At 42.7% G+C, this 27091-nt stretch overlaps 1 protein-coding gene and 1 long non-coding RNA gene across 3 annotated transcripts; one reads left to right on the forward strand and one right to left on the reverse strand.

Moving 5' to 3' along the window:
• Positions 1-3779: 3779 nt before the first annotated feature.
• LOC105357003 lies at positions 3780-11942 on the reverse strand. Its single transcript, XR_911034.3, has 2 exons — positions 11782-11942; positions 3780-4293 (listed from the first exon to the last, which is right to left on the reverse strand). It is a non-coding gene; the product is annotated as an uncharacterized LOC105357003 (long non-coding RNA).
• Positions 11943-19184: 7242 nt separating this feature from the next.
• Positions 19185-26088, forward strand: cdc25b (cell division cycle 25B). Of its 2 annotated transcripts, none has more exons than XM_004082821.4 (15): positions 19185-19725; positions 19894-19976; positions 20082-20130; positions 20727-20768; positions 20914-20947; positions 21133-21261; positions 21377-21490; positions 21569-21703; positions 21787-21864; positions 21945-22133; positions 23539-23643; positions 23716-23778; positions 24839-24937; positions 25012-25257; positions 25323-26088. In XM_004082821.4, exons 1-15 carry the CDS (start codon positions 19517-19519, stop codon positions 25461-25463), a joined length of 1716 nt encoding a protein of 571 aa, XP_004082869.1. In that variant the 5' UTR covers positions 19185-19516; the 3' UTR covers positions 25464-26088. The 2 variants fall into 2 exon arrangements, with proteins under 2 accessions (XP_004082869.1, XP_011489096.1); XM_011490794.3 differs by having other exon boundaries at positions 19186-19725; positions 19891-19976.
• The last annotated feature ends 1003 nt before the right edge of the window (positions 26089-27091 follow it).

Genomic DNA, 27091 nt, shown 5'->3' on the forward strand with positions numbered 1-27091 from the left:
TTTGTTGCTCTGGTAATGTTATTTATTTTTTTATTTTTTCTAACTTGTCCTGTCCAACAGCTGTCCAACAGACAGATGAGAGCTGAGGGCTTCTTGTGTTGGACAGATTTTACTTTAACAATAGGGGTTATTAATCTTCTGACAAACCAGAGGTATGTCTGAATAAACCCCGTTTGTAATTGAGGCCAAACTTTATTCATTTTCATCATATTTGAAAATCTTTAGTGTTGGACCGGACGGAAAAGGAAAGGAGGGAGGGAAGAAGAGAGAGGGACGTTAGAGAGGGGATAGGAGGGGGGTAAAACCGTAAAGCAGCATAAAGCAACAAATTACTGGATGGTTATACTCATTGCAGTGAGGTTCAGATGCAATACAAGTCTATAAGGGCGGGGCCTGTCCACACACACTCACATGTTATAAAAACACCTGTTGTCTCCAATAATGTTCACATGTCAACATGTACACAATACAGATAGTGTTCACACACGCATACTTATGCATTCAAACCAACTAGTGTGAAATTTTTCATTCAATCAAAAACATTAGTGCAAAGGAGAGCTAACACCTGTGCTCAGGTGAGTGTTTATGTTCTTCTAAAATGGATGGTGGAATGTAAAAAGAAGGAAGGAGAGTGCCCAGCCATCCCCACACCAAGACCCCCGCCGCAGCAGCAGCGACAGCCAGAACCCCCCAACACCACACGGTAGCAGATAGAGAACAACCGCCCCCCGGGCGACCACATCCGCCACCCAGGCCAGGGCAAGCAGGACCGCCACGGGGGCCCCCAAAGCCAGAGAGCAGGGAGGCATGGGGGGACAGAGAGTGCAGCTCCAGCCCAACCGGGAGAGCAGCCCCCCCGTCACGCCGGTAGGGGCCCACAGCCCCAGACTCATCACCACCCAGGAGTTCTGGGTATCCCACCGCCCCAACGCCAGGTATGAACCAGGATCCCCCCGAGGGAGACCCGCCCCGCACTCCAGGCAGCCACCCACCCGGCCCACGGTTGGTCTAGGAAGGAGCAAGGCAGGGGCCAGCCGTCCCCACAGGAGGAGGGCACAAAGGGAAGAGGGGGTGTCGCAAACATGGCCCGACCAGGCTCAGCCACAGTTGGAAATTTGACGGGGCCCAGCACTGGTAATGTTAGCTTGGGGGTGTAGGGGCTGTAAGACAGCAGCTCGCTACACAACTCAGAAATTAATTTGTAATGACATTTTTGGCTAAAAACCACATAATCATATTTAAAAGACCACTGGGAACACTGAAAAAACTGTAGATGAAGTGATGATGATGCTGATAATGCTTTTTTTTGTTTATATCTGAATACTGAGCAAAATGATAGTAGAAGGTTTGATCCACTGTTGTATGTAAATCAAAGGTTAAAAAAGAGAATTCTACACCAAAGCTATCATGTTTAACCCTTGTGCTATCCTAGGCTCTTTACCATTGGGAGTGGGGTCATCTAGACCCACTACAGTGCTCTGAACCTTTTTTCTTCAATGATTTGTGATCTTCACTGATGTCCATGGATTACATGAAATCTTTCCACCTTTATCCACCTTTGTCATGGTAGGGAGAACACGTCAATGTGAGGGGGGGGTCATCTAAGATAGCACAAGGGTTAAAGAGTATTTTTCCAAACATTGTACTAGAACTTTTAAACCTTGCTGGGTTTAGGTCTGTAAGAAAATGATCCAAATGTCTCTTTTAGCTTTAAAGTTTGCCCTGATGTAGAACAATCCATCGTTCTGTCAGAAAGCGTATTTAACAAAAAGCCAAAATTTAGTACATTTTAGTGTCTGAATGCTAAGTGTACCTGCTGTGCTGAGATCCACCTGGAACACTGTTGTAGACAAAAGGAGGATTTCAGAATAAAAGTATTACCTGTTTGTGTTTGGATATAAAAGTGACCTCTGGTTTACTCATCAAGGACTCATTTCTTGCTAAATGTTTCTCACAGAGGAAAGTAAGTAGTAGAAACAGTATTTTGACATAAGTCGGATGACAACATCTGCTGGTTGTTCTGTGCTCAGGACAGTTGGGGGGTTGGCTGGTTTCTTTATATGGTTTGCAGGTTGTGGCTGTAAGACTGAGCAGAAAAGCCTGAAAGAGCAGATCAAAGTGACCGTCTCCCCGGAGAAACTGCAAACAAAGACAGATATTTAGACGTGGAGGTCCATGATGGACTGAGTGCAACCATAGAACAGTCTCTACCTAATGGCACATTACACCTCACTTTCCTGTCATTAACCTAAGCAAAGAGAGACGCACACAAAGGCTAATTTTGTGTGTTAACAAGACTATGACAAACACTTCAAACAAGACCACACACCATGACCTGAAGACTCACCACTGACATCTAGTGGACAAGCAGAGAATGCCCCTCTAGCGGAGCACAAGTTTAGTCTGACAGCATAAATATCACAGCAATAGTACACAGTGACAAACACACACACACACACACACACACTAAAAAGCACAAATACATCTACCAGAACACACAAACATATACACACAACAACACAAAAAAACACAAATGCGTCAACTAACACAGAAACAAAAGAACGTCAGAGACGTCACGCTCCGTATCTGAGTTTACAGAATAGAGAGACGTGAAAGAAACAAAAACACATTTTCAATGATATCAAATTTAACAGAACTAAATTAGGTAAATGCAGTAATTATCATATTAATTATATTTTTGTTTAACTCAAAGCATATTCATCTTCTCATTCTTTAAAACACTGTCCATCATTTATGCCATAAAGACATGTAAGCAAATGTACCACTGCTAAACAACAAACACGTCACGGTCAGGGAAGCAGGTTAGAACCCAGATGTAAAGAAGAACCATGAGCAGAGATGTAAAGAAAGGCTCAAAGGCTCTTTTTTATTTCAAACACAAATTGAAAATAATTTGCTAAAATAAAAGGAAATACTAGTGGTTAATACATTTTTTCAGAAAACCGAAAACCAAAGTGAGACTTTGTGAGTGAAAGGGGGAAACACAAAAGTTGTCCATATCTTGTGCACATGCTGTAATCTGAAAGAGATCAAAGTTTGCAAAGTCATAGTTGAAGAGTGTGACCAGACAGCAGAGGATGGTTGCGTGAGGATGACTGAAGATGAAGATGAAAAGGACAAAGGCAGAGCAAGAACCAATAGTGGACGTTGAAAAAGAGGAGTGCTGTGCAGTTTTCAGGGAGGAGGTGAAACAGGCTGTAGGAGGTCAGGAAGTTCTCCCAGATGAATGGACAGCTAAACTCAGGAGGCAGACTGTGAGGAACGCAGAGACCTGGTGGTGAAATAAAGAAGTTCAGGAGTGTGTTAAGAGGAAAAGGTTGGAGAAGACTTAGAGGACAGAAGACAGGGGTTCAGGGAAATGCAGCTCGTGGTGAAAGTGGAGGTGGCAAAACAAAACAAAGGCTGTAGAACTTGTACCACATGGTTTTTCAGAAAGGAGGGTGAGGTGGATCCATACAGGTGATGCAGAGAAACAGATGGAAGTATGTGCAGCAGAACAAGGACAGAGATGGAAATGTGTTGACAGGTTAGAGGAGTGTAGTGGAAATATGGGAGGAGAACTTTGAAGACCTGATAATTGAGGAAAATGTAAAAGAGCACAGAGGAGAAGAGGTGGGTGCTGTTAAGCAGAAAGTAACAAGGACTAGTAAAGATGAAGCGAGGAAGAAGAGTATGCAGAGTGGAAAGATGGTTGGTCCTGACACCATACCTGTAGAGGTATGGAAGCATTTGGGAGAAGTGGCAGTAGAGTTTCTGACTGGATTGATTAGATTAGATTTATTATTGTTATTTTCTCAAGTACAATGAAATTTAAAATGCTCTCTGGTCAGTGCAGCATCCATTCAGTCTCTAAAATATAATAAAAATGTAGAATAAAATCAAATCCATAGTAAATACAACAGTCATACAACATAGCTACCTTAGCATACTTAGAGGCAGTTACACAAACATGCATGTTTCTACTACACACATTTCTCTGTCATTACATGAATTGTCGACAAGTGCCTTTCATTTCAAAGCAGCATTGAGAATAGTGATTGCAGTGGGATAAAAACGGTTTTTGAGTCTGTTTGTCCTTGCATTAATGAGTCTTTAACGTCTGGCAGCTGTTCAAACGAGAGGTGACCAGGCTGTGTGGTGTCTTCTATAATATTCTGGCCTCCTTTGTAGAAGTGGGAGTGATGTTCTTCCAGTCAAGGGAGAGGGCAGCCAACAGTCTTTTGAGAGATGGTGATGACATTCTGGGGTGCTTTCCCCTGAGTTACTGCGCAGCTGGGGGGCCAGATAGATTTACAGGATGTTAGTACTGATTCTTTGACAAAATGGAGGATAAATGTTCTGGTTTTACAGTGGTGGACAAAACTGTTGGTACCCCTCAGTTAAAGAAAGAAAGTCCACAATGCTCACTGAAATGGCTTGAAATGTTTAAAAGTAACAATAAATTAAAATTTATTGAAAATTAAATAATCACCTCAGCCTTTACTTTTGAGTTGTTGATTAACAGAATTATTTAAAAAACAAACTAATGAAATAAGGCTGGACAAAAATGATGGTACCTCCATAAAAGACTGAGAACTAATTGCCCAGGGGGTCATGATGAACTCAGGTATGTCCTTTAATTGACATCACAGCTGTTTTCAAACCCATAATCAGTCAGCGGCCGGGATAGGCTCCGGCAACCCCGTGACCCCGAAAGGAAATAAACGGTAAAGAAGATGAATGAATAATCAGTCAGTTTGCCTATTTAAAGGGAGACGTTGCTGTTTGGTGAGAAGGTGTGAACCAAACTGAACATGGACAACAGAAAGCAAAGGAGAGAATTGTCCCAGGACGTTAGAAACAAAATTATATACAAACATCATGAAGGTAAAGGCTATAAAACCATCTGAGCCAGAGTGGACTTCATGGGAGACGACCAAGGAGGACACCACTGTTGAAAGGAAATCATAAAAAAACCAGACTGGAATTTGGAAAAATGCATGTTGACAAGCCACAAAGCTTCTGGGAAAATGTCCTTTGGACAGATGAGACAAAGCTGGAGCTTTTTGGTAAGAAACATCAGGTCTATGTTGGTAGACTCAAAAATGAAGCATCCAACCAAAAGAACACTGTCCCTACTGTGAAACATGGAGGAGGCTCCGTTCTGTTTTGGGGCTGCTTTGCTGCATCTGCCACAGGGTGTCTTGAAGTTGTGAAGGTAAAATGAAATCTCCAGATGATAAAGGCATTCTGGGTAGAAATGTGCTGCCTAGTGTCAGAAAGCTTGGTCTCAGTCTCAGGTCATGGGTCTTCCAACAGGACAACCATCCAAAACACACAGCCAAAAACCCCAAGAATGGCTCAGAGAAAAGCGTTGGACTATTCTGAAGTGGCCTTCTATGAGCCCAGATCTGAATCCCATTGAACATCTGTGAAGGAGCTGAAACATGCCATTTGGAGAAGACACCTGTCAAACCTGAGACAACTGCAGAAGTTTGCTCATGAGGAGTGGGCCAAAATACCTGTGGACAGGTGCAGAAGGCTCATTGACAAACACAGAAACCGTTTCATTGCAGTGATTGCCTCAAAAGGTTGTGCAACAAAATATTAAGTTATGGGTACCATCATTTTTATCCAGCCCTATTTCATTAGTTTGTTTTTTAAATACTTCTGTTAATCAACAACTCAAAAGTAATGGGTGATTTAGATTATTTAATTTTCAATAAATTTTAATTTATTGTTACTTTTGAATGTGTCAAGTCATTTCAGTGAGCATTGTGGACTTTCTGTCTTTAACTGAGGGCTATCAACAATTTTGTTCCCCATTGTATTTAATGAAACACAGAAAAGGTCAGACGGAGCTGCATTGTGTCTTTGTAGATTCAGAGAAGGTCTATGACAGGATCCAGAGAGAAGAGCTGTGGTTTAGATGAGAAAGTCTAGATTGACAGAGAAGAATGCTGGAGTTGTTGGAGGATATGTGAGATGTTTTCTGGGTGTGACAGAGGAGTTGAAGGTGAGGTGGGACAACACCAATGATCAGTTGTGAGCTCCTTCTTGTTTCTATTGTGATGGACAGCCTGACAGATGAGGTTAGACAGGAATCTCTGTGAATCAGGATGTTTGCAGATGACATTGTGATCTGTAGTGAGAGCAGAGAGAGGTGGAGGTTTGTTCTGGAAAAGAGAAGAATGAAGGTCAGCTGCAGCAAAATATCTGTGAGTAAATGAGAGAAACTCAAGTGGACTAGTGGAGTGGTGAGGTTACAGGGAGCAGAGGTGAAGAGGGTGGAGGACATTAAGGACATAGGGTCAACAGCTAAGAGCAACAGAAAAAGTGGGAAAGGGGTGAAGAGGCATGTGCGATCAGGTTGTAATGGGTAGAGAATGGTTTCAGGTGTTATATGGGACCATGCTGCTCACATCGTTTCCAGAGCTCCACCGTTTCATCACATCCTCCCGTCCTTCAGAAACTCCACTGGCTCCCCATCAAATTCAGAATACAATTTTAACTTCTACTGCTCTCCATCACCAGGGGCCTCATTTATAAACATTGCGTACGCACAAAAGAAGGCGTACGCCACTCTCCACGCAATAATTGATATTTATAAAAAGCAAACTTGACGGGAAAATGTGCGGTCCTTCACGCAAGCTCTGACCCAGGCGTACGCACAAAAACGGGTTAAATGAGAAACGGCGACACCGTCGGCAGATGGAAGAAACACGTGAAAGTGAAAATGACAATACAGCCTCTCAGAAATAACATGAAGACTTCACAAAGCAAGTCTTACAATTAACAGCCTACACGAAGACCCGTTTGATTGATCAGCAGTGAAACAAACAAAAAAAACGTTGCCCCTGCACTTGCAACCCCAATTTTTGAGTCAACATTGACAAAGACCACTTGATACTGACAGAGGTGTTCTTGCCTCAAACTGGTTTCACTCAAAATGCACCAAAACGCCATGTCTATTTCTCCACTCCTGTTCGATTTATATTAATATATTCCTAGGAACCTTTTTGAAGTATTAGTTTCTCGTAGGAAGGATCAGAGGCAGCGCACCATCCCGTTCTTGGGTACGTCCATCTCGCCCTTTATTGCCTTTTTTTGACCAAATGTCTCAGAAAAATGTTTCAATCTAAGGTAAGTTTTGCAAAGATAAAAATATGTAAATACTTTATTATCACTTATCTCAGTTCCAGGAAGCAACAGATAGTGATGGCCAAATCAACGCCTCTTGAAGCACTGACACAACTGGGCTGTGATCGACAGGCTGCTCGAATCATTTCAGTAAGAAACAGTGACATCTGCTGGTTGTCTGTTGTTATTACATCAGACCACACATGCAGAGAAAACTTCATGACTTCAAGAAGATTTTATAGCGCAGTCGAAGTTTGTCTTTCTGTAAAATGATTGATCAAAATTGTGTAATTGTCATTTGATCTGAATAATGCTATTACAAATATTTGATGTGTCAAATATATTGCATAGTTATCTTTGATAACTTTAAAACCTGAAAATTGATAACTTTAAAATTGATTCATGATTTTTCGTACTGTAACATAATTTTGCACATATTTTTAACTTTTGATATTTTATCAAATTTTGCTATGAAAATTCCTGAAACAGTGTTATGTCTATTTTACTGATATAGTATTATTTTTTAATCATATCAATTAATTTTATAAGTAACATCATTTGCATATATTTTGGATACTTCATTGCCATGTTGATTTCTAAAAGTTTTTTGTTTTTTTAAATAATTTAAGTAATTCATCTATGTCATGTGCTTTATTGATTTTTCAAGATTCTTAATTCTGTCTGATTAAAATTTGGAACCGGATTTTGATAAATCATGTAATAAAATGGTTACAGTAGAACAGGGGTGGGATTATATAAGTTCGCTTCCTTCCACTCCCTTTCAAGCAATATTTATTAATATGTCTGATTATCCTAAGTTTGATTAGTCATTGTATGAATGTATAACTGATGATTGTATTGTTTTTGTGTATTATTCCTATTTGATTGCTTGAAATAAACCATTTCAAATCAAATCAAAAATCTTGGCTTTGGATATACAACAACTATGACCATGATCATCTCCACCTGTGATGTGTTGGTGGCGAATAAAAAGGGGGCAGGGGTTGTATGCGCTGGGGGGGGGGGGGGTCGTTCCATGCACAGCAGGGGGGTATTCCAGAAAGCAAGTTATGCTAGCTCCCACGGTAAGTTTGAGGCTGAAGGCCCGTACACACCGGGACGAATATTCGCCAGGCGTTATTCGCCAGCGTTTTTCGCCACGTTTTTTGTGTTCACACCCAGGAGATTTTCGCTGACGATGAGCCGAGCGAACATGCAATTTCATTCCCTGACATTAGATGGCGCTTAATGTAAAACAGAAATACTCCTGTACACAAGGTGGCGCTGCGCAACTTTACGCTTCTTAAAGTCGCTTTTCACTCAGAAGAAGAGAGCAAGTATTTACGCGCTTGTCAGAATCAAACAAAGAAAACATGAATATTTCAAGCACCAGTAGCTCCAACTGGTGCTTGGTTTGGGGATATTTTATAATATCCGTCATAATTTCTTCACGGCAGTGTAGACGCTACTTGGCGTCTATCTTCTTCGCTGGTATGTGTGCTCAGAAAGGCAGTTTTGTGTTTGAGCGCCCCCAAGTTGTGTTTTACTGTAACTTCAGAAGCTCCAGACGTGTGCAGAAGCGCCATTCTCATTGGTCGCATAGTTTTCGACGCAGCGCGTCGAACCAAAAGAACGAACCCGAGGCGTTTTTTAAAAAGTGACGCTTTGACGCGTGGCGTTTTTTCGCGTCGGTGTGCACACTCACATTGGTGCCCTTTGTTTAGTCACGAGGCATTAAACGTCGGCGAATATCGCGGGCGAAATTCGTCCCGGTGTGAACAGGCCTTAAGGAAGTTGATAACCTCAGCTTTTGGTTCCAGAAATGGAGGTATGTTTCAGGGTATGTCAAGTTGTCATGGCAACTCATGCTCTGAACATAACCTGGTCTGGATCAGGTTTAGTTGAAGGTTAGTTTGTTTACAGAGAGGTGAAGCAGCATGGCGTGTCCATTTGAAGATGATTTAGTGGATGAAGAAGCTCAGATAATACTTTTTCTACTGTGAGAGGGTGATAAGACCACAAATGGATGCTGGAAAAATATTTTTTTTACTTTGATCTAACTTAATTATTTGCTTCAGTTAAGATAAATCATGTTTTGTTTAGTCAGTTTAAAAATAACACGTAGTTATTAGACAGTTATTTTACTTTCATTCAAATTAATTCAATTAAGTAGGTGTAACTTTGGTGCTGCTGTTAGATTGGCACCGCAAAGGATTATGGGATACCATTCCCTTTGCCTGTCTGGACGGATTTGGGTTTAAGTGTGGGTTTTTGACCAAATGTGTTTAGTTGTTTTGCTGTTTTACTGTGTTTTGACAAGTTTTTTTGTCCTATTATGCTTATATCTCTGCACCATGAATGAGAGGGAGGGAGAGGATCATGAGTTTATATATGAAATAATAATGATGGTGATGGAAAATACCTAATCGAATTTATGCATTTTGTGCATATTGTTTCGTTCTTTTTATTGTTATACAAATGAGAATATCCGCCGGCTCAAAGACATATGAGAGTTCAAGAATTATAATAAATTAAGATGGAAAAAGTATTAATTGAATAGGAGTAATGTGACATTTAGTTAGATAAATATGTAAATTTGAGTTGAATAAACAATTATTGAGTTTTATAGACGTAAGAAATTAGGTTGAATAAATATAACTCAATTACTTGTTACCAATAGAAGTAATTCATTTAAGTTGGCAAAATTGGATATATATATATATATATATATATATATATATATATATATATATATATATATATATATATATATATATATATATATATATATATATATATATAGCTACAGCTATACAGCTAAGAACAGCTAAGATACTGCGCAGAACCCTCAAGTTCCCAGGCCTCTGGTAGAGGACCCGAGCTTGAGTGAGAAACCACCCACGAAAGGGTGAAAGGGGCAAGTTTTTTTTTTTTTATATATATATATATATTTATATATTATTTATTATTTATATATTATTTATATATATATATATATATATATATATATATATATATATATATATATATATATATATATATATATATATATATATATATATATATATATGCGTCACAAGGAAAATGGAAATAAGATTAGAAACTCGTTCGTTTACTTTGTCTGTTCTTTTTCTACAAGCAGAAACTCTTTTTCTTTTGATGATGATGCAGCCCTGTTACTTTTTTGATGGACGTATAATCTTCATAGCCGTCATTAATCTCAGACTCCGTCTCACTGAAGTATAGCTCTCTCTTTTTTTCTCCACGCGTTTCCATGGTGACTCCGTAAATCTGTGATCTATTGAGAATGTCTTTATGTACCTTCCGCGCACGTGCATTAACCCAGGGTTACCAAGTCGAGCGTAATTACGCCAACTCATATTCGGTCTTTTGGAACCGACATACCAAGAGTAAGCAAGTTCAGGCGGATTTCAGCCAGAGTTCAGGCTTAAAGTCAGGGTAGTTTAAACATGCTTCCTGGAATACCCCCCAGCTCATGAACCAAGTATAAAGGAGAGACAAAGAGACAGTGATGGGGAAACAGGAACTACAGCAACACAAAAACATAAAGTAAAGGAAACAAGTGATAGTACTGAGAAATGAAGCAAAATATGGAACCATTTGACTCTTATTGATAATAAAAGATTATGCAGGAAAATAATCCCATATATAACCAGCTTCAAAACCAACCTGAACAGACGCCTGAGAGAATCGTCTCCAAAACCGAGCAGATCAAAACAGAAAAAAATAGATCAATTCCTCAAAGCCAAGACATCTGGTGTTTCTAAATGCCAACCTTTACAGTGAATGGAAGTCTTTTGTCTTTTTTGCTTGCACATTTTAACCTTTATTATTGTGGTTCCAATGTTTCGTGTTGATTCGCTTACAATTTGTTCAAAAGGAGAAAGATAAAAATGGTAATTAAATGTTAATTGAAAGTTTAATTGTAAACAGCTGATTTTATTTATTATCCTTTATTTTTTACATTTTATCTGGAAGGAATAAATACCAACATACATATCATACACCTACATGAATAAAAATACATTTTCTTTTACATTAGTTATTCACTTGGTGCACAAACTTATATTGTTGATAATAAATAAGATAACCCCAGAAGAGCCGTTTGGGAGCTGAAAGAGCCTCTTCTTAAAGAGCCGATCCAAAACAGTCGAATCTCTAAGAAGAGCCGGGATTTCCAACAATGAACCCGCCCTGGCAGCCATGTTTGGTCAGTCATAAAGCCTATTCTGTTCAAATCGCGTGTCAAACACCATTGACAGACTTTTTTGTTTGTTTGTTTTGATCATTGACAGACTGCCAATGTGCTCGACAGGTGATGTGACGTAGCGAGGCCTCATTGCCATCGGTCACTAGATTTGTGACCTTGAATCACTGCTGAGCAACACGTCCGGTTAAAAAGAATTGATGCTGTGTAGAGGAGGTTGGGTTTAGTGTAGTGTAGTGCAGGTTTGGTGTCATTGCAGGCTACAATCAATGTGGCTATCTACACTGTCAACACTGTCGTGTTTTTTCTTTCAAGTATTTATAGTCATTTTAGTAATATTAATATCTGCCTGCCTGCCGATATCCCAGCCTCTCTACTCTATCCGTGATTCTAAATTTTCAATATCAACTTACCTCCCTGTGATCTCCATTTACACATTGCCAAGTCCTCCCTCAAGATACCAAGCAGTAAGACCGGCGTCCTGCCCCCTCTCTGAACTCTGGACTCTGCTCCGTTCCCTACCTCCTCTCCTTCCTCAACACACACAGGTCTGCCTCAGCGCCCTCTGGTGTCAAGTTTCAGCCATCATCCTGCCTGCTCTGGGGCCTCATTTATAAACGTTGCGTACGCACAAAAGAAGGCGTACGCCACTCTCTACGCAATAGTTGAGATTTATAAAAAGCAAACTTGACGGGAAAATGTGCGGTCCTCCACGCAAGCTCTGACCCAGGCGTACGCACAAAAACGGGTGAAATGAGAAACGGCGACACCGTCGGCAGATGGAAGAAACACGTGAAAGTGAAAATGACAATCCTGCCTCTCAGAAATAACATGAAGACTTCACAAAGCAAGTCTTACAATTAACAGCTACACCAACACCCGTTTGATCGATCAGCAGTGAAACAAACAAAAAAATCAAACGAAAATTACAACAGAAATTCAAATGAACACTTATTTGCAGAAAGAAAAGTGAAATATGTTCTACAATATTGGCATGTTGTGCAATTCATCCTCATAAATAATATAGTTAAAAGAACGAAATAATGTACAAAACTGATATTCTCGTTAATGTGTCCGTCTGGAGGAGCAGATATAGGTACAGATAGACGGACAGACAGACAGACGTACTTATTGTCCACTGGGGAAAGTTGTTTTCATATTAAAACATTTCTTCATAAGCTATGGAATTATGGTATTCATGCATATGCCTTTAGTTTGTTTTATTTTTGATAAAACAATGTATGGCGTATGTCTCAACCATTCAGAAAGCAACAAGAAATTACATTTGCGCTGATCAATTTCCCATTTCCACGTGGATTATTACCGACATCTGTAGCTTGTCAGATGTAACTAAATGGAGGGAAATAAAATGCCCCATCACAATGCGTAATGACGCACAATGGCTGATCTTGCGCTCTTAGAAGATGTGGCAAATGGAAGAATTCGGAGTGAACGCATCTTTAGACAGCAAGGAGACTTGTTGGCAAACGAGGACGAGTGGCTTATGAGCCGGTTCCGACTTCCTCCAGCCGTCCTGTTGGACCTCTGCGGGCTTTTGGGGGGGGGTCACCCGGTGCATCTGGCGCGTCGTGTCCCCCTTCCGCCTCAGTCACTACTCCACTAAGGGATTCCCCAATTCTTGCCGCTTGTCTCTCAACAAGAGGGGTCAGCTCCGGTGTCCCCCCCCCCCCCCCCCCCCCGTGGCAGACACACTCTGGCGATGCAGCGCCAGACGTTTTTTTGCCTCGACTTTGATGTCCGACCATTTCTTTCATTTCTTTTTTATTTCGGCCACGGTCCGAGGTTGTGAGGCTACAGCATTTTCGGCGTCTGCCACCGTTTGCCGCTCACGTGCCTTTTTGGCATTAGTAATGCCCACACTGTGCCCTCCAAACAACACTTTTCTCCTCTTTTCCACCTCGCCAACGATAACTTCTACTTCACATTGAGTGAAGTTACGTTTCTTTGATTTCCTCTCTGTGTTTGTCATGGTTTCGCAATCAATGAATATTAATTTGTGGGCGTTTCACGGACTATTTATGGGCAACTATGGGCGTGTCATGTAGCCGCAAAAGCTGCGCTGCATTTGGAATCGGTTGTGATTTATAAAGGGAAAGATGCGTAGGATGTGCGTGCGCACGGTTTATAAATCCGAATATTTCTGTGCGTACGCACATCTTATGTTTCATCCGTACGCCACTTCTGACGCAAATCCTACGCAAAGTTTTATAAATGAGGCCCCTGACAATTTTGGTGGGCTAACTGTGAATTCTGCTTGTTATTGTCTTTCAGATCTGTTCTAAAAAGGAACGAGGCTTCATTCTATAGAGAGCAGCACATGGACTGAGGACAGGTGACAGTCTGTGGGGAACCTGATGAAGAATTTCAGCTTGTTTGTGGTCTTTATAAATGTAACTGTGTAAACACATTGAATAGATGAAAATGCAGCTCTTTTTCTAAATTGATTTCTTTTTCTAAAGTAGGTGATGAAATCAGCAACAGTGAGGTGACAGACGATGGGAGCAGCAGACTCTGATGAGGCCTATCATATTCATCACAACCCACTGGTGCTGGAGCTGCAGGAGGGAGACCAGCAGCTCCTTATCTGTTGAATAGCAGTTTGGGAGGAAGAACAGCTGAGGTGCCGCCAACGTCATTCCTGTGCAGGACGTCCTCACAGATGCTGAGGGACACTGACAAAGTGGTGGAAAATGAGCGTCAACGCTGAAGATTTTCACAATGAAAGAGCCAGAGCGAAAAGTGGAGAGTGCCAAATTCGTCTGTGCCTACACTAAAACACTGAAGCAAGGCATACTTTCTGCATTAAAGGACAACTCCACTGAGCTTTGTGGTTTTTTTTTTCTTCAGTTCATGGTTTATTAGTTCTGTCAGTCATTAGAGTGAAAATACTTTAAATGTGTGGCATGAATAAAAATCTCTTCGTATTGGAGGTGGAAACAGGTGTTTTTTAACCATACAGTCAATGTTGCTTGTTTGACGATTAGCAACAAACCTAGAATTATATCTATTCCATGTGCTCTTATCAAATTTACAATCGCAACTTTAGCATTTACTTTAAAAGAGAAACATTTTTTTTCATGATTTGAGATAAATTCAGTTGTCAAGGGGTTTAGAAATCATCAACAAGCTTCTTTAAGTATTAGAAATGGTGCCTCAGCTCAAAGAACTGCTGTTTTCTTATAACAATGTGTTTTTGATCCTTTCATTTGCCACCCCTCCAAAGACTTCTGCCCCCCTCCTGCCACCCCACATTAAATGTTCTAGATCTGCCCCTGAGCAGGAGAGAGTGTAAACAAAGATGATGGGACATCAGCGGAGGTTTACTTCTACACCAATAGTCCCGCCCACAACCTAGCAGTGAATCTCTGAAGTTCTGCTGCGATGCAGAAACTTCGTCCTGAATGATACCGGTGATTTGATTTTGCCTAAAAACAGCATCATAATTTAAAGGCCACTTGGAAAGCTTTAAAAATGGATAAAAAATGAGTGGATTGGGACTTGAATCCCAATTTTATTGCATGATATTTTTTTAGTGTAAGTTAATCAAGCTAGAAACTGACCAATCATATGCCTCGATAAAAGTAGGTGATCTCACTCCAACATTCAAAATGCTTCACTGACAGATTTTGGGTATCTCTCTTTCAGGGGTAGGGGTGTGGACATCCAGCACGCTCTCCTGATGGGTTGGTCACCATAGAAATGTCGACTCAAGAGCGACTTGGACCAATTACTGCTTACTAACGTTGTCTGCCTCCAACATAACTGTGCAGGTACCAAAACTGTTCGGCATGCAATAAATGTGCGACTAATGATGACGACTATTTGATTGGCTGGATGTTGGTCCAATGACGTGTCAGATAGTGATTAGTCCGGACAAATTACGGTACAATCGTAGAAGAAGTTCCACTGTAAACAAACAAAGCTCCGACATAGAGCGAGATGATCTTCTAAATGGACTTATGATCAAGTGCATGTTGCTTATAGTTTTTTAAATCCGTGCTGCCAGTGCTTTAATTTTGGCAGAACAGACCCGGAAGAAGGGTTAGGGTTTGGTTCATTTGTGCCAACAACATTTTGCCATGGATGAACTTAAACTGGAATAACATCAGCCTTTATTTTGACTGGATTGTTTACACGGTTTCTCATTCAAAAGGCGCCTCCACCAGTGCACAAACTGTCTCAAAGCTATTTTTCTGCTTGGAGACACAAACCTCCCGGGAGACACGGTTCTCCAGAGCACAGCAGCTCGCTCACGCAGAGCAACCAGACAGACTGCTGTCCGAACTCTTCTCCGGACCGCACACCGTAACAAAGCACCCTCCCCTGCGGGCAAACACAAAGCTACGAGACACGGTTCGCTGGCGTGGAGCAGCAGGTTCATTCTAACAGCCACAGATCTTTTAACAAAGTGGGTTGTGGCAAAATCTCTCCTTAAACATTACAAAGAACAATGTCAGACACAAATTATGAGGGAAAAGATTTTTAGGTTCCAAAAGGAAATGTGAAATGAAAATATGTAGAGCCCAAGCAGATTTGACACTATGTTTGTCCAACTGGATTACCGTAGTGTGACATCATCATTGGTGTCAGGCATCCAAACATTTATTGCAGGCCGAACACTTATGGTACCGACACCGGCACCCATGAAGTCAATATGGGTGAATAAAGAGTGTCATTGAGAATGAAAGGAAAGGCGTAGAGAGCAGCCATTTTGTTGGTTTAGAGCAGGGGTCACCAACCCTGTGCCCGCGGGCGCACGAGCACCCCTTGTGGCGCCCCGCAGGGAATGCACCCAAAAAAAAATCTTTTTTTTTTTTTTTAATTGAAGCAAATATTCAACAAACAACCACGGCATGTCTGTCAATGACAACAATATCAATTTTGAGATAAAGGTAGACAAAGAAAACCCAAATATGTAAAAAAATATAACTTGAAAAATAATCACTAAAAGTAAGGGTCTATTACAAAATTTAAATAGATCAAATAAATTACACAATTTCTGGACATTCTTATGATTCATGTAATGTAAAGATTTTGAGAATAGGTTGAGGTGGTTGAGTAATCCATTAATGTGAGGATTAATATTCCTGTCTGTTTTTATTTACATTTATGTTTAAAAAGTTAAAATTAAGTTAATGTTTTAAAGGTTTAAAAGTTTAGCTTTAGTGTGTTCAATAAATATTTATCTTGTTCGGCTGCAACCTAAAGTCTGTTTTGAAATTAGGCTCCCTCATGCATTTCAATTCATGCATGTTTTTGTGTGTAAAATGAGCAAATAAAAATAGGGCACACAAAAGGAAGTCCTCAAATTGTGTTGGTTTTTTTTTTTTTGGGGGGGGGGGGGGCTAGGAGGTTTTTAGTGGCGCCCTTCATACCACTTGGTGCCCATGAAATAGCCCTCGGTCTCAAAAAGGTTGGTGAACCCTGGTTTAGAGACTCCACTGCAGAGACACGGAGGCCGGTAACAGAGATGAAGATGCTGAGGTTCTCTTTGAAGGGTAACCAGGATGGTTAGAATTAGGAATGAACCATCTCTCGAAAACCACTCAGAGATGTTTTGGAGAAACAAACAAATGAGTTAAATGACAGCAGTTTCAGCATGAAATCCTCTGAAGTTTCTGCAGGTTTACAACTCATCCATGAAATTTGCACATGAATCACATCAGTGTTGTTTCCTGGGCTGAACTGTACCTGCAGCCAACATGGGGATCTGTAAACCACAGGAAACAAAATGCTCTGAATATTCTCACTTTTAAGAAGTGCATTCCAAGGCTGGATTAGCGTGCTGTGACAAGAGTAAGGAGGGTTTTTTTTACAATTCGTAAAGGAAGACAAACTTTTCCACACAAATGTTTTCTTACACCCTTCTTTCTCCTCTCATGTGTTCATAAGCAGCAAAGCGACCTGAATCTTCAGGCTGTGCTCCACTACCCCCTCCTGCCCCCTCTGCACACAAACTGCAGCTCGCCCCCACTCCTTCTTTATCCTCTTCCTTTGTCTCCTCAGAAGGCCCACCCTCAGTCCTGAAGTCCATCTGTCGAGTCCTTTTGGAGCAGATGTTTGGAGCCTGAAGAAAATGACAAGGAGCACTGGTATGCATAGAAGCCCCCATTGGCGGGGAGTTTATCTCCTAACACACATACCTGATCTTTCTTCAGAATCATCTCCGTCCAGGAAGCTCCAAGATCTGTTTTGTAGGTTTTCTTTTTTAACACCAAGAGAATAAATCAGTTGAATCAGTGAAAAGCCCTCAGAAGCTGTTCCATCTCCGTCCTCTTCACATCTACAGCATTCTTTATATCACTTTGATAATGCTGCAGATTTCTTCCTAATCTTCCGTTCAGAAGGAATTTTCCGCTCCACTGTCACCTTTTGGTTGCTCAGATCTGGGATTACACTGAAAAACCATTTGTTTAATCAGTTGCTCACTGTCAGCTGTTCTTACACAGAGGTGAATTGAGATTACAAATATTTGTTTGTGTTAAGGTTACTGACATGCAGAAACATTTAACGTACATGTTTGGAGAAAATGCCATTTGAATTCATCTTTTAGCTCAGTACTAATTTAAGAAAGTTGTGTAAATATAAATAAGATTAAATGGAAATTAAATCTAAACTTTGGTTTACAGTAGAAGACCCTCAATGAACTGGAAATATTATTGTTTGCTGAAGAGAAAAAGTTAATTCAAAATCACCTTTTTTGTTATTAAGTCTGAATACCAAACAAATATTATCACATGTTTTTGAATCAGTATTTTCTTTATATTTTACAGTAAAAAACAAAGCAACATCAGTTATCTAAGAGACATTTTTTGGAGCAAATCCAGCTCAAAAACAAAAATTCTGTACTTTATAGCAACTGAAACAAACTTCCTCACTCCTTTGATGAAAACAAAAACTACATTTAAGTGCCATTTTCTCCAGAATTGCAGATTGACCTCTTGATACCTAACTTCTTGTTTTTTATGTTTATTTTTTTATTTTGCAGTCACAGTTAAGCAGGATTAACTACAGTAGTAAGGTAACCCGCAATATGCATGCATGTGGACGCCAGGACTTAAGTAGTTAAAATAAAATGTCTGCACACTTTAGTAACCTTAAAAAATAAAAAAGATAGTGGATGCTTCAGATTGAAGTGGAGCAGGAAGCTTGAGACCGAACGACTTTTCGTTCCACAACTATGCTCTTTTTCAATTCTTTTCATCTGGTACAATTCACACAGTTTGAATAAATACTCAAAAATGCCACGAAATCATATAAATACACCAAAAATGCCATTTTCATCAGCATGGGTCTTTCAACAGCATTCTCTGGCAAATGGCTCTTTATGGCAAATAGATGTTCCCACTAGATGAAATAGTTCATCTTAACCAAATAAACTGTTTTTGCTGCAATTACAATAAACCTTTACAGTAAAATAAAAAAACACATCAGGAGCTACAATCAGACGGATAATAGCTGCTGCTTTGTGTCAAATTATTCCATGCAGGTTAGGGCAGAACCATAGTACAATGATAACATGGAGGCTACAACGGAAAGCACTAAACTAAAAAATGACCCTATAGCATTTTTCCGTACAAAGAATAACCAAAAAACTCAAAACAGTCACTGAGTTTCAAATACATAGCAACAATAATGAAACAAGAACAAAGGTTGAAAATGTCGATTGTGTCACATCCTCTTCTACTTCCTCTTCCGGTCAGAGAACAACAGCGCAGATCTTTACTGCGTCTTGATTGGCTGGCTGAACATCACAAGGCTCCTGATTGGCTGGATATTTGCCGCTTCTTGGCTTCTATTTTGAACATAAATACGAGCAGCTGCAACCTTCCTGGAAGCACCGAGAGCCCCCGACGCGGAACTTTGCCCGTCCCCTGTCCGAGGCAGAGCGTAGTAATGCGGCTTTAGCAGCTTAAAAAGGCTCCAGCTCCTTACGGCTTCCCCGAATCGTAGCCAGCCGGTGCTTCGGAGCGGATATTTCGACATGTTTTCTTAAATCGCGGCTAACTGGCTGGTTACCTCCGGGTTAGCGCATTATATCATCTTCCTGCCCAGATTGTCTTTTTCGACGGAAACTTCGAATAAACAAATCATTGGATCATCGGCCGCAGGACCAGAAATACCAAAATGGAGCCCAATTTCGGCAGCACCAGTCCGGTTAACACTCTTTTCAAAAGCAGGCCCGATGGGATCCCCGGGCTTTCCGCGCTCTCCTTGCCCGACTTCAGTGCAAAGAACGCGCACTGCAGGAACCTGTTCTCCCCCGGACCCACCGCGGTTCTCTCTCCGGTCACAAATCTGGCTTTGGACATGAACAACTTAGTCGTACTCGGAAGGTACCATTTTAAATTAAATGGGGGAATATTTGATTGCATTTGTTAACTTATACTTGTTTATTATTTGTATATATGCATATTGGAAGAATGAATTCAGCTTAGCGCGGGTTCTACTTCAGAAAGGGGGTCTCTTAACCCCCGTTTGTCTAAATGTCTTGGTTTCAGCAGCCAGTGTGAAACCCCGAAGAGGAGCAAGCCTCCGCTCCTCCAGAAGGTGCCATCCTTTGCCTCAGACACCTCCTCTGATGCAGGTATCCCCAGACTCAGCCCCCCTGCTCAGGCTTCTGTCTTCTGCATTCGAACATATCTAGTTCGGTTCCAGCTGCTCTAATTTTCAGTCTGATCTGCCCTCTTAGGCCTCGGCCTGGACCCCCCCAGCCCCATGGATGCTGAAGTGGAGGACTCGTAAGTTGTCCTGACCTCTATTCTAATGATTTTGGTGTTGGGGAGGGAGGGAGGGAAATGTGCTTGGTTCAGTCTGGAAGGGGGTCAGATGGAGCTTTAGACTGATGGGTGTTTGGGGGACGCCCACCCCACCGGGGAGCGTGCTGTTATCTCAGTCGACCAGCGTGCCCTCAGCCCTGTGTCAGGGAGGGGCCACACCTCTGGGTGGCTTCTCGGTTTCTCTACAGCGGTGATGGTGGGGGTGCACACCCTTCCTCCTCCACAAACAGCTGTTTTTTTGCCCCTCATGGGAGATGTGCCCTAGGTCTGACTTCAGTGAGGGAGGGGGGTTGGAATGCTTAATGTAGCAGAAAAGAAACCCCCGCGTCACCGCTATAGAAACCAGCGTGGCCCCTCAAAATGCCCCCCCACCCCCCAAAAAGCCTGCTTTCAGACAAAGGGGCTCCTGCAGCAAAGGACACAGCAGATCCATGTAACCCTCCCTTGTTTAGCATACAGGTGGGCACTTCTCCAACCCGGGAAAGTAGCCCCCCCCACACACACACCGCTCCTCTGCCCCCCTCCCCAGTTCATAAGCAGATGTGTTTGTGCTGCAGGTTTGAAAAGGCCGTGGAGAAGTGCAGCAGAGTCGTCAACAAGTGAGTGTCTTCCTGTTTCCTGCTGCTTCTCTGACGGTTTTGGGTTTGACGCTTTGGTTTTTGCTGAGTGTTTCACCGTCGTTAAACGGACCATCTTTGTCTCACTGCTGATATTTTAGCGTGACTGTTTCTCTCCCGTCTGCAGGAAGATGCCGATCCGCAGAATCAACTCCCTTCCAGTGAGTTTTCTCGTTGGCTCATGCATATTTTACATTTCACATCTCTAGAGAGGGGAAAACTGCCACCGAAGACGAAGCAAATTCACCAGAAATGAATCCATTTTTAGTGTCATTCGAATTTGGTTGTGAAGTGAGCCGGGAAGCTCCTCCCAGTTCCTCCTGGATGACTCTCTTTTCCTTCTCAGCTGTCTCTCCTGGGCTTCAGTCCAGCCATGAAAGGACAAGACACCGACTCTGATCGCTATGGAATATTTGGCCAACCCCCCCCTGAAGTCGGCAGTTCCTCCGGTCACAATAAAGAGAACATTCCAGAGGTCAGGTTCCTGATGTTTCTGTTGCCGTGGGCAACGTTTAGATTTCTGTGTTGTTCTAGAAGACCTTCCTCACCTTTTGGTGTTGGTTCAAAAAAACACTTTTCTGTTTTTTTAGGAGAGCTTTGCCTTCAAAAAACCAAAGCCTGTGTCTCGGAGTCGCTTACGCTCTTTCAACGACGCCACAAAAGACGCCTTTGCCCTCCGCCCAAACTCCGCCCCGGCCCTCATGGTGCGATGCTGGAAAAAGCATCAGCGGTTCCTGCAGTTAGGCTCTGGTTTTTAATTCTTTTTTTTAATGTCTTTCCAGCTGTCTTCACCTCCTGCCGCCCAGCAGCTTCACTTCCATGACTCCAGCCCCTTCCTTAGGCGCTCCTCCCTCACCTCGTCACTGGGCGACTATGAAGACGACGGGTTTCTGGAAGTTCTCGACGACGACGTGGAGGTGAGTCTCTCTGGAGAAGAGAAAAAAAAAGGCATTCAGGAAAAGATCCATGAAAGCGACGGAACTACAATCTTTTTCTGCAGACGGATGCTGCCATGCCGAAGGGAATGGCGAGTTTGCTGACCGCCCCTCTGGTGGCCGACAGCCCGGGAGAGGCCTCGGTGAGTCCGCTCGGCTCCACGTTTGGCGTTCGGTTTCCACACGCACGCTTCAACACGTTCCAAAATCCTCCTTCATTCAGCCTTTAATCCGGTGCCGACCACGGAACCTGTTCCGCTCGCCCTCCATGCCCAGCCCGGCGTCTCGACCCGCTGCGAAGCGGCCCGACTGTCCCGTGGACGAGAACACGCCGGTGAGGGTGAAGAGACGGCGCAGCCTGGCGGGCACACAGGTCACGCTCCTGGAGCAAGACCCAGAATCTCCGAGATCGGTGAGAGTCCCCGGAGAGGGTGTCAACCGTTTGCACAATTCGAGCTGATTCTGATCCGGAGGGAAAACGGCTTTTCATATCGGCGTGCGCCGATATGAAAAGCCGTTTTCCCTCCGGGTCAGAATCAGTGGATTCATGTTGTTCACAAACCCTTGAAGAGCTGCTGCATGTGACAGAGCGTCATCCACCTCATGCTCCTCTTTGATTTCCTCCAACCTTGGCATCTTTTTTTACCAACATCTTCTTCACTGCTGCTCATCTCCATCTGCTTCCCTGCATTTATCTCCAGAACATCAACCATGATCTGTTCTCTCTCTGATCCTCTCCATTCTTAGCACTCCTGGAGAAAAACCTCAGCACCTTCATCTCTGCTGCCTCCCCCTCTGCCTCCGCCTCTCTAGATGTTCCTCCACCGGCTCTCTCTGCTCTCACTTTCTATCTTCTCTGTCACAGTCTCAAAGTTCCTACTCTGCGTTCACAACAAAGGCAATTCCCGCGTCTGGGATGTCCAAGTCATTGTAGTAGCTAAATACAGATAGCAAATAGCTGAGCTCATGTGTTGGCGACTCTATCGGTGAGTGGAATCCAAAACCAAAATGGAGGGGAATCTTTTTGTTCTACTCCTGAACTTTAGATTTTTCTTATTTACAGTACAGACCATTGCCATTCATTTGAATGAGAAGGTTTGTCCAAACTTTTGGTCTGTACTGTTTACAGGAATTAGAATAACAATTTCATTTGTATTTTAGTTTTTCCCTCCTCGGGACAGCCACTCATCACACTAGGTTACAGGAAGAGGGAAGTACCGCTAAAAGCGTCCATCATTCAGACGCCGCTCCCACAGTACATGGTGAAGCTCACCGTACCGGGAGAATCTGAATGACCTCATGAACCCAAACATGGAGACGTGTTTACCTGTAGTGCTCTGAAACCTCATCTCACCATCCTTGTCTTCCATGTATTGTCAATCAAATGTCTAGTCGATGCTTGAGGCTGAAGCTTGTAACAGTAGCTCCTCCCCTCATGGGGAGGGAGCGTCAAGTTTATAACCACATGTTTGGACTAGCTTCCAGCGGGGAATTCCACGCACCAATTGCATTCAACGTCAACGTAGCCTCTCGCCTTTCCCCCAATCGTGGTCCAGTATCCCCCCTGTAGTCCAGTGGCGGTCTTGGTTAACCCGGGCCACGACTGAGCCAGAATTCTGCATTTACCAGGAGTTACGCTAAACGTTATCCCCTCAGATTTTCTTCAGTAAAATGTGTTTGTTCTCCCGCTTGTTCTGTGACCATTGAGTCAAACTAGAAGAACCTCTAGTACATTCGTAGAGGTTCTGCTTCGTCTTCAGGGGGTTGAGATGTGGTGCTTCACATGCTGCTGTCACTCACTGTGTGGTCTCCTGCAGGCTGGCACTTTTCTTCAGAGGTCCAAGTCTTTCTGTCACGCAGAGATAGAGCAGCTGCTGGACAAGGTGGAAAGCCCCAACGATCTGATCGGAGACTTCACCAAGGTACAGCAGAAGCTCCGCCCTTCAGAACGCAGCACCATGACTGCGTTTTCACCAATGCCTTTGTTCTCTCAGCCCTTTGTGCTTCCCACGGTGGAGGGCAAACATCAGGACCTGAAGTACATCACGTCAGACATGGTGAGACGCTCGTCTGTCTTTAACGCCTGGACGATGTGAGGAAAACTTGCGATATTAGTGATCAGTATAACTTGAACAAATAGCAAAACAATCAAAACATCATTTCCATTTCACTGTAACAGTTTAAAATTTATATATTTTATATTCCCTCGTCATAGGAGGCATCAAACATAAGAGCTCAAGCCGATTGTTCAAGAACGTGAAGGTCTCCATCCTATTGGTCATAAAGCATAAAGGGATTTATTTGATTAGTTAAATACTTCAAGCAGCCATAAGATTGTTTTAGCACATTTAAAGTGACCATCGCAACTTTTGTCGTCTTTTGCGATATACTTGCATACAGCTTGATGTTGCGATGGCGATACATTTGCAATTTACTGTGCTGGCCTAATTTTGTCTCTTATCTTTTGTCCAATATCAGCTTTTATATATATATTCTATATAGTTTGGCTGGTTTTAGATATTGGTCACTTTGTTCTGATTTATACTTTTTTTTCTTTCTTTTCTTTCTACATGTTTCATCTTTGTTTTGATGCTTAAAAAACAGTTTGATCCAAAATGTATAGCAGAATTAAAGACTTGGATCATCTGCTGAAAGTGTTGCCAGTGGTCTTTTAGCTCTGATTGGGCTGTTTTCAGCCAAAACCCTGTCGTTTTCTAGAACATAGTTTCTGCAGAGCAGCAGGCGTTCCTCAAAGCGTTGGCCCAGAAGTAAACCTCTGCTTATTTCCCATCATTGTGTTCATCAGCAGCATTCTCTCTGCTCCTGATTCACAATGAACACTCAGAAAAACAGTTTTGACCTTCGTTTCTTTATGCATGTTCTCCATCAGAGAATCGGCTCAAAACCTGTTAAAATCACCAAAAACACATTTTCATCCAAGTCTGTCTTTAAAACGCTCCGCTCTTTTACGGGTTTACGTTTGTCAGACATTTTCCTTTCATGCTTTTGCCGGACATTTTTTCTTTCTAAACTGTTGTTCAGATGTTTTTGTTTTCTGTGATCGCTGCCGCTGGAACAGGACTGTCCTAACAAAGGGGGGCGGGGCTCTCTCTGTAGATGGTGGCGGCACTCAGCGGACACTTCCATGAAGTGGTGGACCAGGTCATCGTCATCGACTGCCGCTACCCCTACGAGTTTGAGGGCGGGCACATTAAGGTGGGCGTGGTTTCTTCTGTGGTTGCTGTTTCTCCTCTTCCGAGCTGATTTGGGGGGGGTCTTCCTCCGTTTAGGGGGCTCTGAACTTTCACCTGGAGAGCCAGGTGGAGGAGTTCCTCCTCAGGACCCCCATCGTCCCCTCCTCTCCAGAGAAACGCGTCGTCGTCGTCTTCCACTGCGAGTTCTCCTCGGAGCGCGGCCCTCGCATGTGTCGCTTCATCAGGGAGCGGGACCGCGCCTTGAACGACTACCCCAAACTCCACTACCCCGAGCTCTACATCCTCAAGGGGGGGTACAAGGACTTCTTCCCCCACTTTCAGGTGAGTGGATTCGCCGTCAGATGTAGGGGAGTGTCGTCCTGAGCTGACGCTGTCCCGGTGTTTAGGCGCAGTGTGAGCCGCAGGCGTACCGGCCCATGCACCACGAGGACTTCAAAGAGGACCTGCGGAGGTTTCGGCTGAAGAGTCGCACTTGGGCCGGCGAGCGCAGCAAGAGGGACATGTACAGCCGCCTAAAGAAGCTGTGACGCCTCCTCGGCCTCGCAGATTCATCCCACCAGCCAGAAATCGCACCAGCAGCTGTTTTTTTATAAACAAATCCCAGCGTTTCCATTTTTAACCCCACGATGTAGCTACTAAACAGCAAACCGGACTTCCCGCCGCTCTGAGGAAGCCGAGGCCGCAGCATGAATTTTTCCAGCTGAACCTGCTACTCTTTTAATACTTTTTTATTTTGGGCCGGTCAGAGCCGGTCTGCAAAGATCCAACATTTCACCGTCCCGCTCATTCATGCACTTAATAAACTCCAGACCCCCCTGTCACCCCCCCAGCACTGAAGATCTGAATGACTTCAGGAGCGTAACCCATCCGATCAGCTTTTTCTGCAGCACAAAGCAGACAAGATGATCCCCCCCCCCCCCCTCGGGTTTTGAGCCATTTTTATTTTTGGATTTTACTTTCTTTTTCTTTTTTTTTTTTTTTGACAATCTTCCCTCACTCTTTTAAAAATGTCATTCTAATATTCTTGGTGGCCTTGGTATTTTTAACTTTTTGGAGGAGGGGGGAAATAAACATGTAATATGTGGTCGTATGTCATTTGATTTATTGGGGGGAACCCAGTGGGTGGGGTGGCAGTAAAACTGTAAAAGGACACAAAAGTGGCTGTTTGTGTTTTTTACCAGTAGTGATGTGATTTAATGCTGTTCATTAGTGAAATGGAGCTTTTCAGTATTTACAAAAACTGATTTAGAACTGATATTAATACACTCACCGTCCACCTTACAAGGTCCACCTTGCTAGTACTGGGTTGGAGCCCCCCCCCACACACACACACACACACACATTCCAGAGTTGGTCCAGATTGACATGACAGCATCACAGCTCCTGCAGGTTTATCTGCTATAATAATGCATTTTAGTTAAAGCGCCTTTCTTTCCACTCATGGACACTACATTACAGTAAATACAGTAAGTAAGAAAATAAAATCAGCCAACGGATGGAAGGACTATCATAGCAGAAGGGCAGATTTGAAGAGGGGGGGGTTTTGAGTCTGGATTTAAAGATAGGTAATGAGTCAATGACACAGAGGTCCAGGGGGAGAGAGTTCCATAGTTGAGGGGCTGAGTGGGGGGAAGGCTCTGCTCCCCATGATGACCAGTCGGATGGGGGGAACGGATAGCTGCAGGGAAGAAGACTGGACAGAGCGGGGGGGGGGGGGGGGGGGGGAGTGTAGATATGGAGAAGATCAGAAAGATAAGGTGGGGGCCAGGTGATGGAGAGCTTTGAAGGTGAGAAGTAGAAAAATTGTAAATTTAAAATTGTATTCTGAATTTGAGTGGAGTTTCTGAAGGACGGGAGGATGTGATGAAACGGTGGAGCTCCGGAGACGATGTGAGCGGCTGAATTTGGACCAGTTGGAGTTTATTGGTGTTTTATATATTTATTAATTTTTCAGTTTTAAAACAATACAAACAATTTCAAAACCCAGTCCCCCACCCCCTCCTGCTGTCAGTTGCATACACACCAATATCCATTTAGTAAAGAAAATATAATGTTACAAGTGATAAGCAAAGAGAAACAGGAATATATAAAATCAGTCAGAGTATAGGTGAAATTCCACATATTAAAAAAACAATAAGTAAAGTGCAAATATATC

This window comes from Oryzias latipes, chromosome 22 (assembly GCF_002234675.1).
Source record: "Oryzias latipes chromosome 22, ASM223467v1".
In the NCBI taxonomy this organism is placed as follows: Eukaryota; Metazoa; Chordata; class Actinopteri; order Beloniformes; family Adrianichthyidae; genus Oryzias; species Oryzias latipes.

Excerpts from the sequence above, each read along its gene's own strand:
- cdc25b (XM_011490794.3), top strand. The coding sequence starts at position 19,517 with ATGGAGCCCAATTTCGGCAGCACCAGTCCGGTTAACACTCTTTTCAAA. Across the intron at positions 21,704-21,786 it reads TTCTCGACGACGACGTGGAG|ACGGATGCTGCCATGCCGAA; the intron begins GTGAGTCTCTCT and ends CTTTTTCTGCAG. Across the intron at positions 21,865-21,944 it reads ACAGCCCGGGAGAGGCCTCG|CCTTTAATCCGGTGCCGACC; the intron begins GTGAGTCCGCTC and ends TCCTTCATTCAG.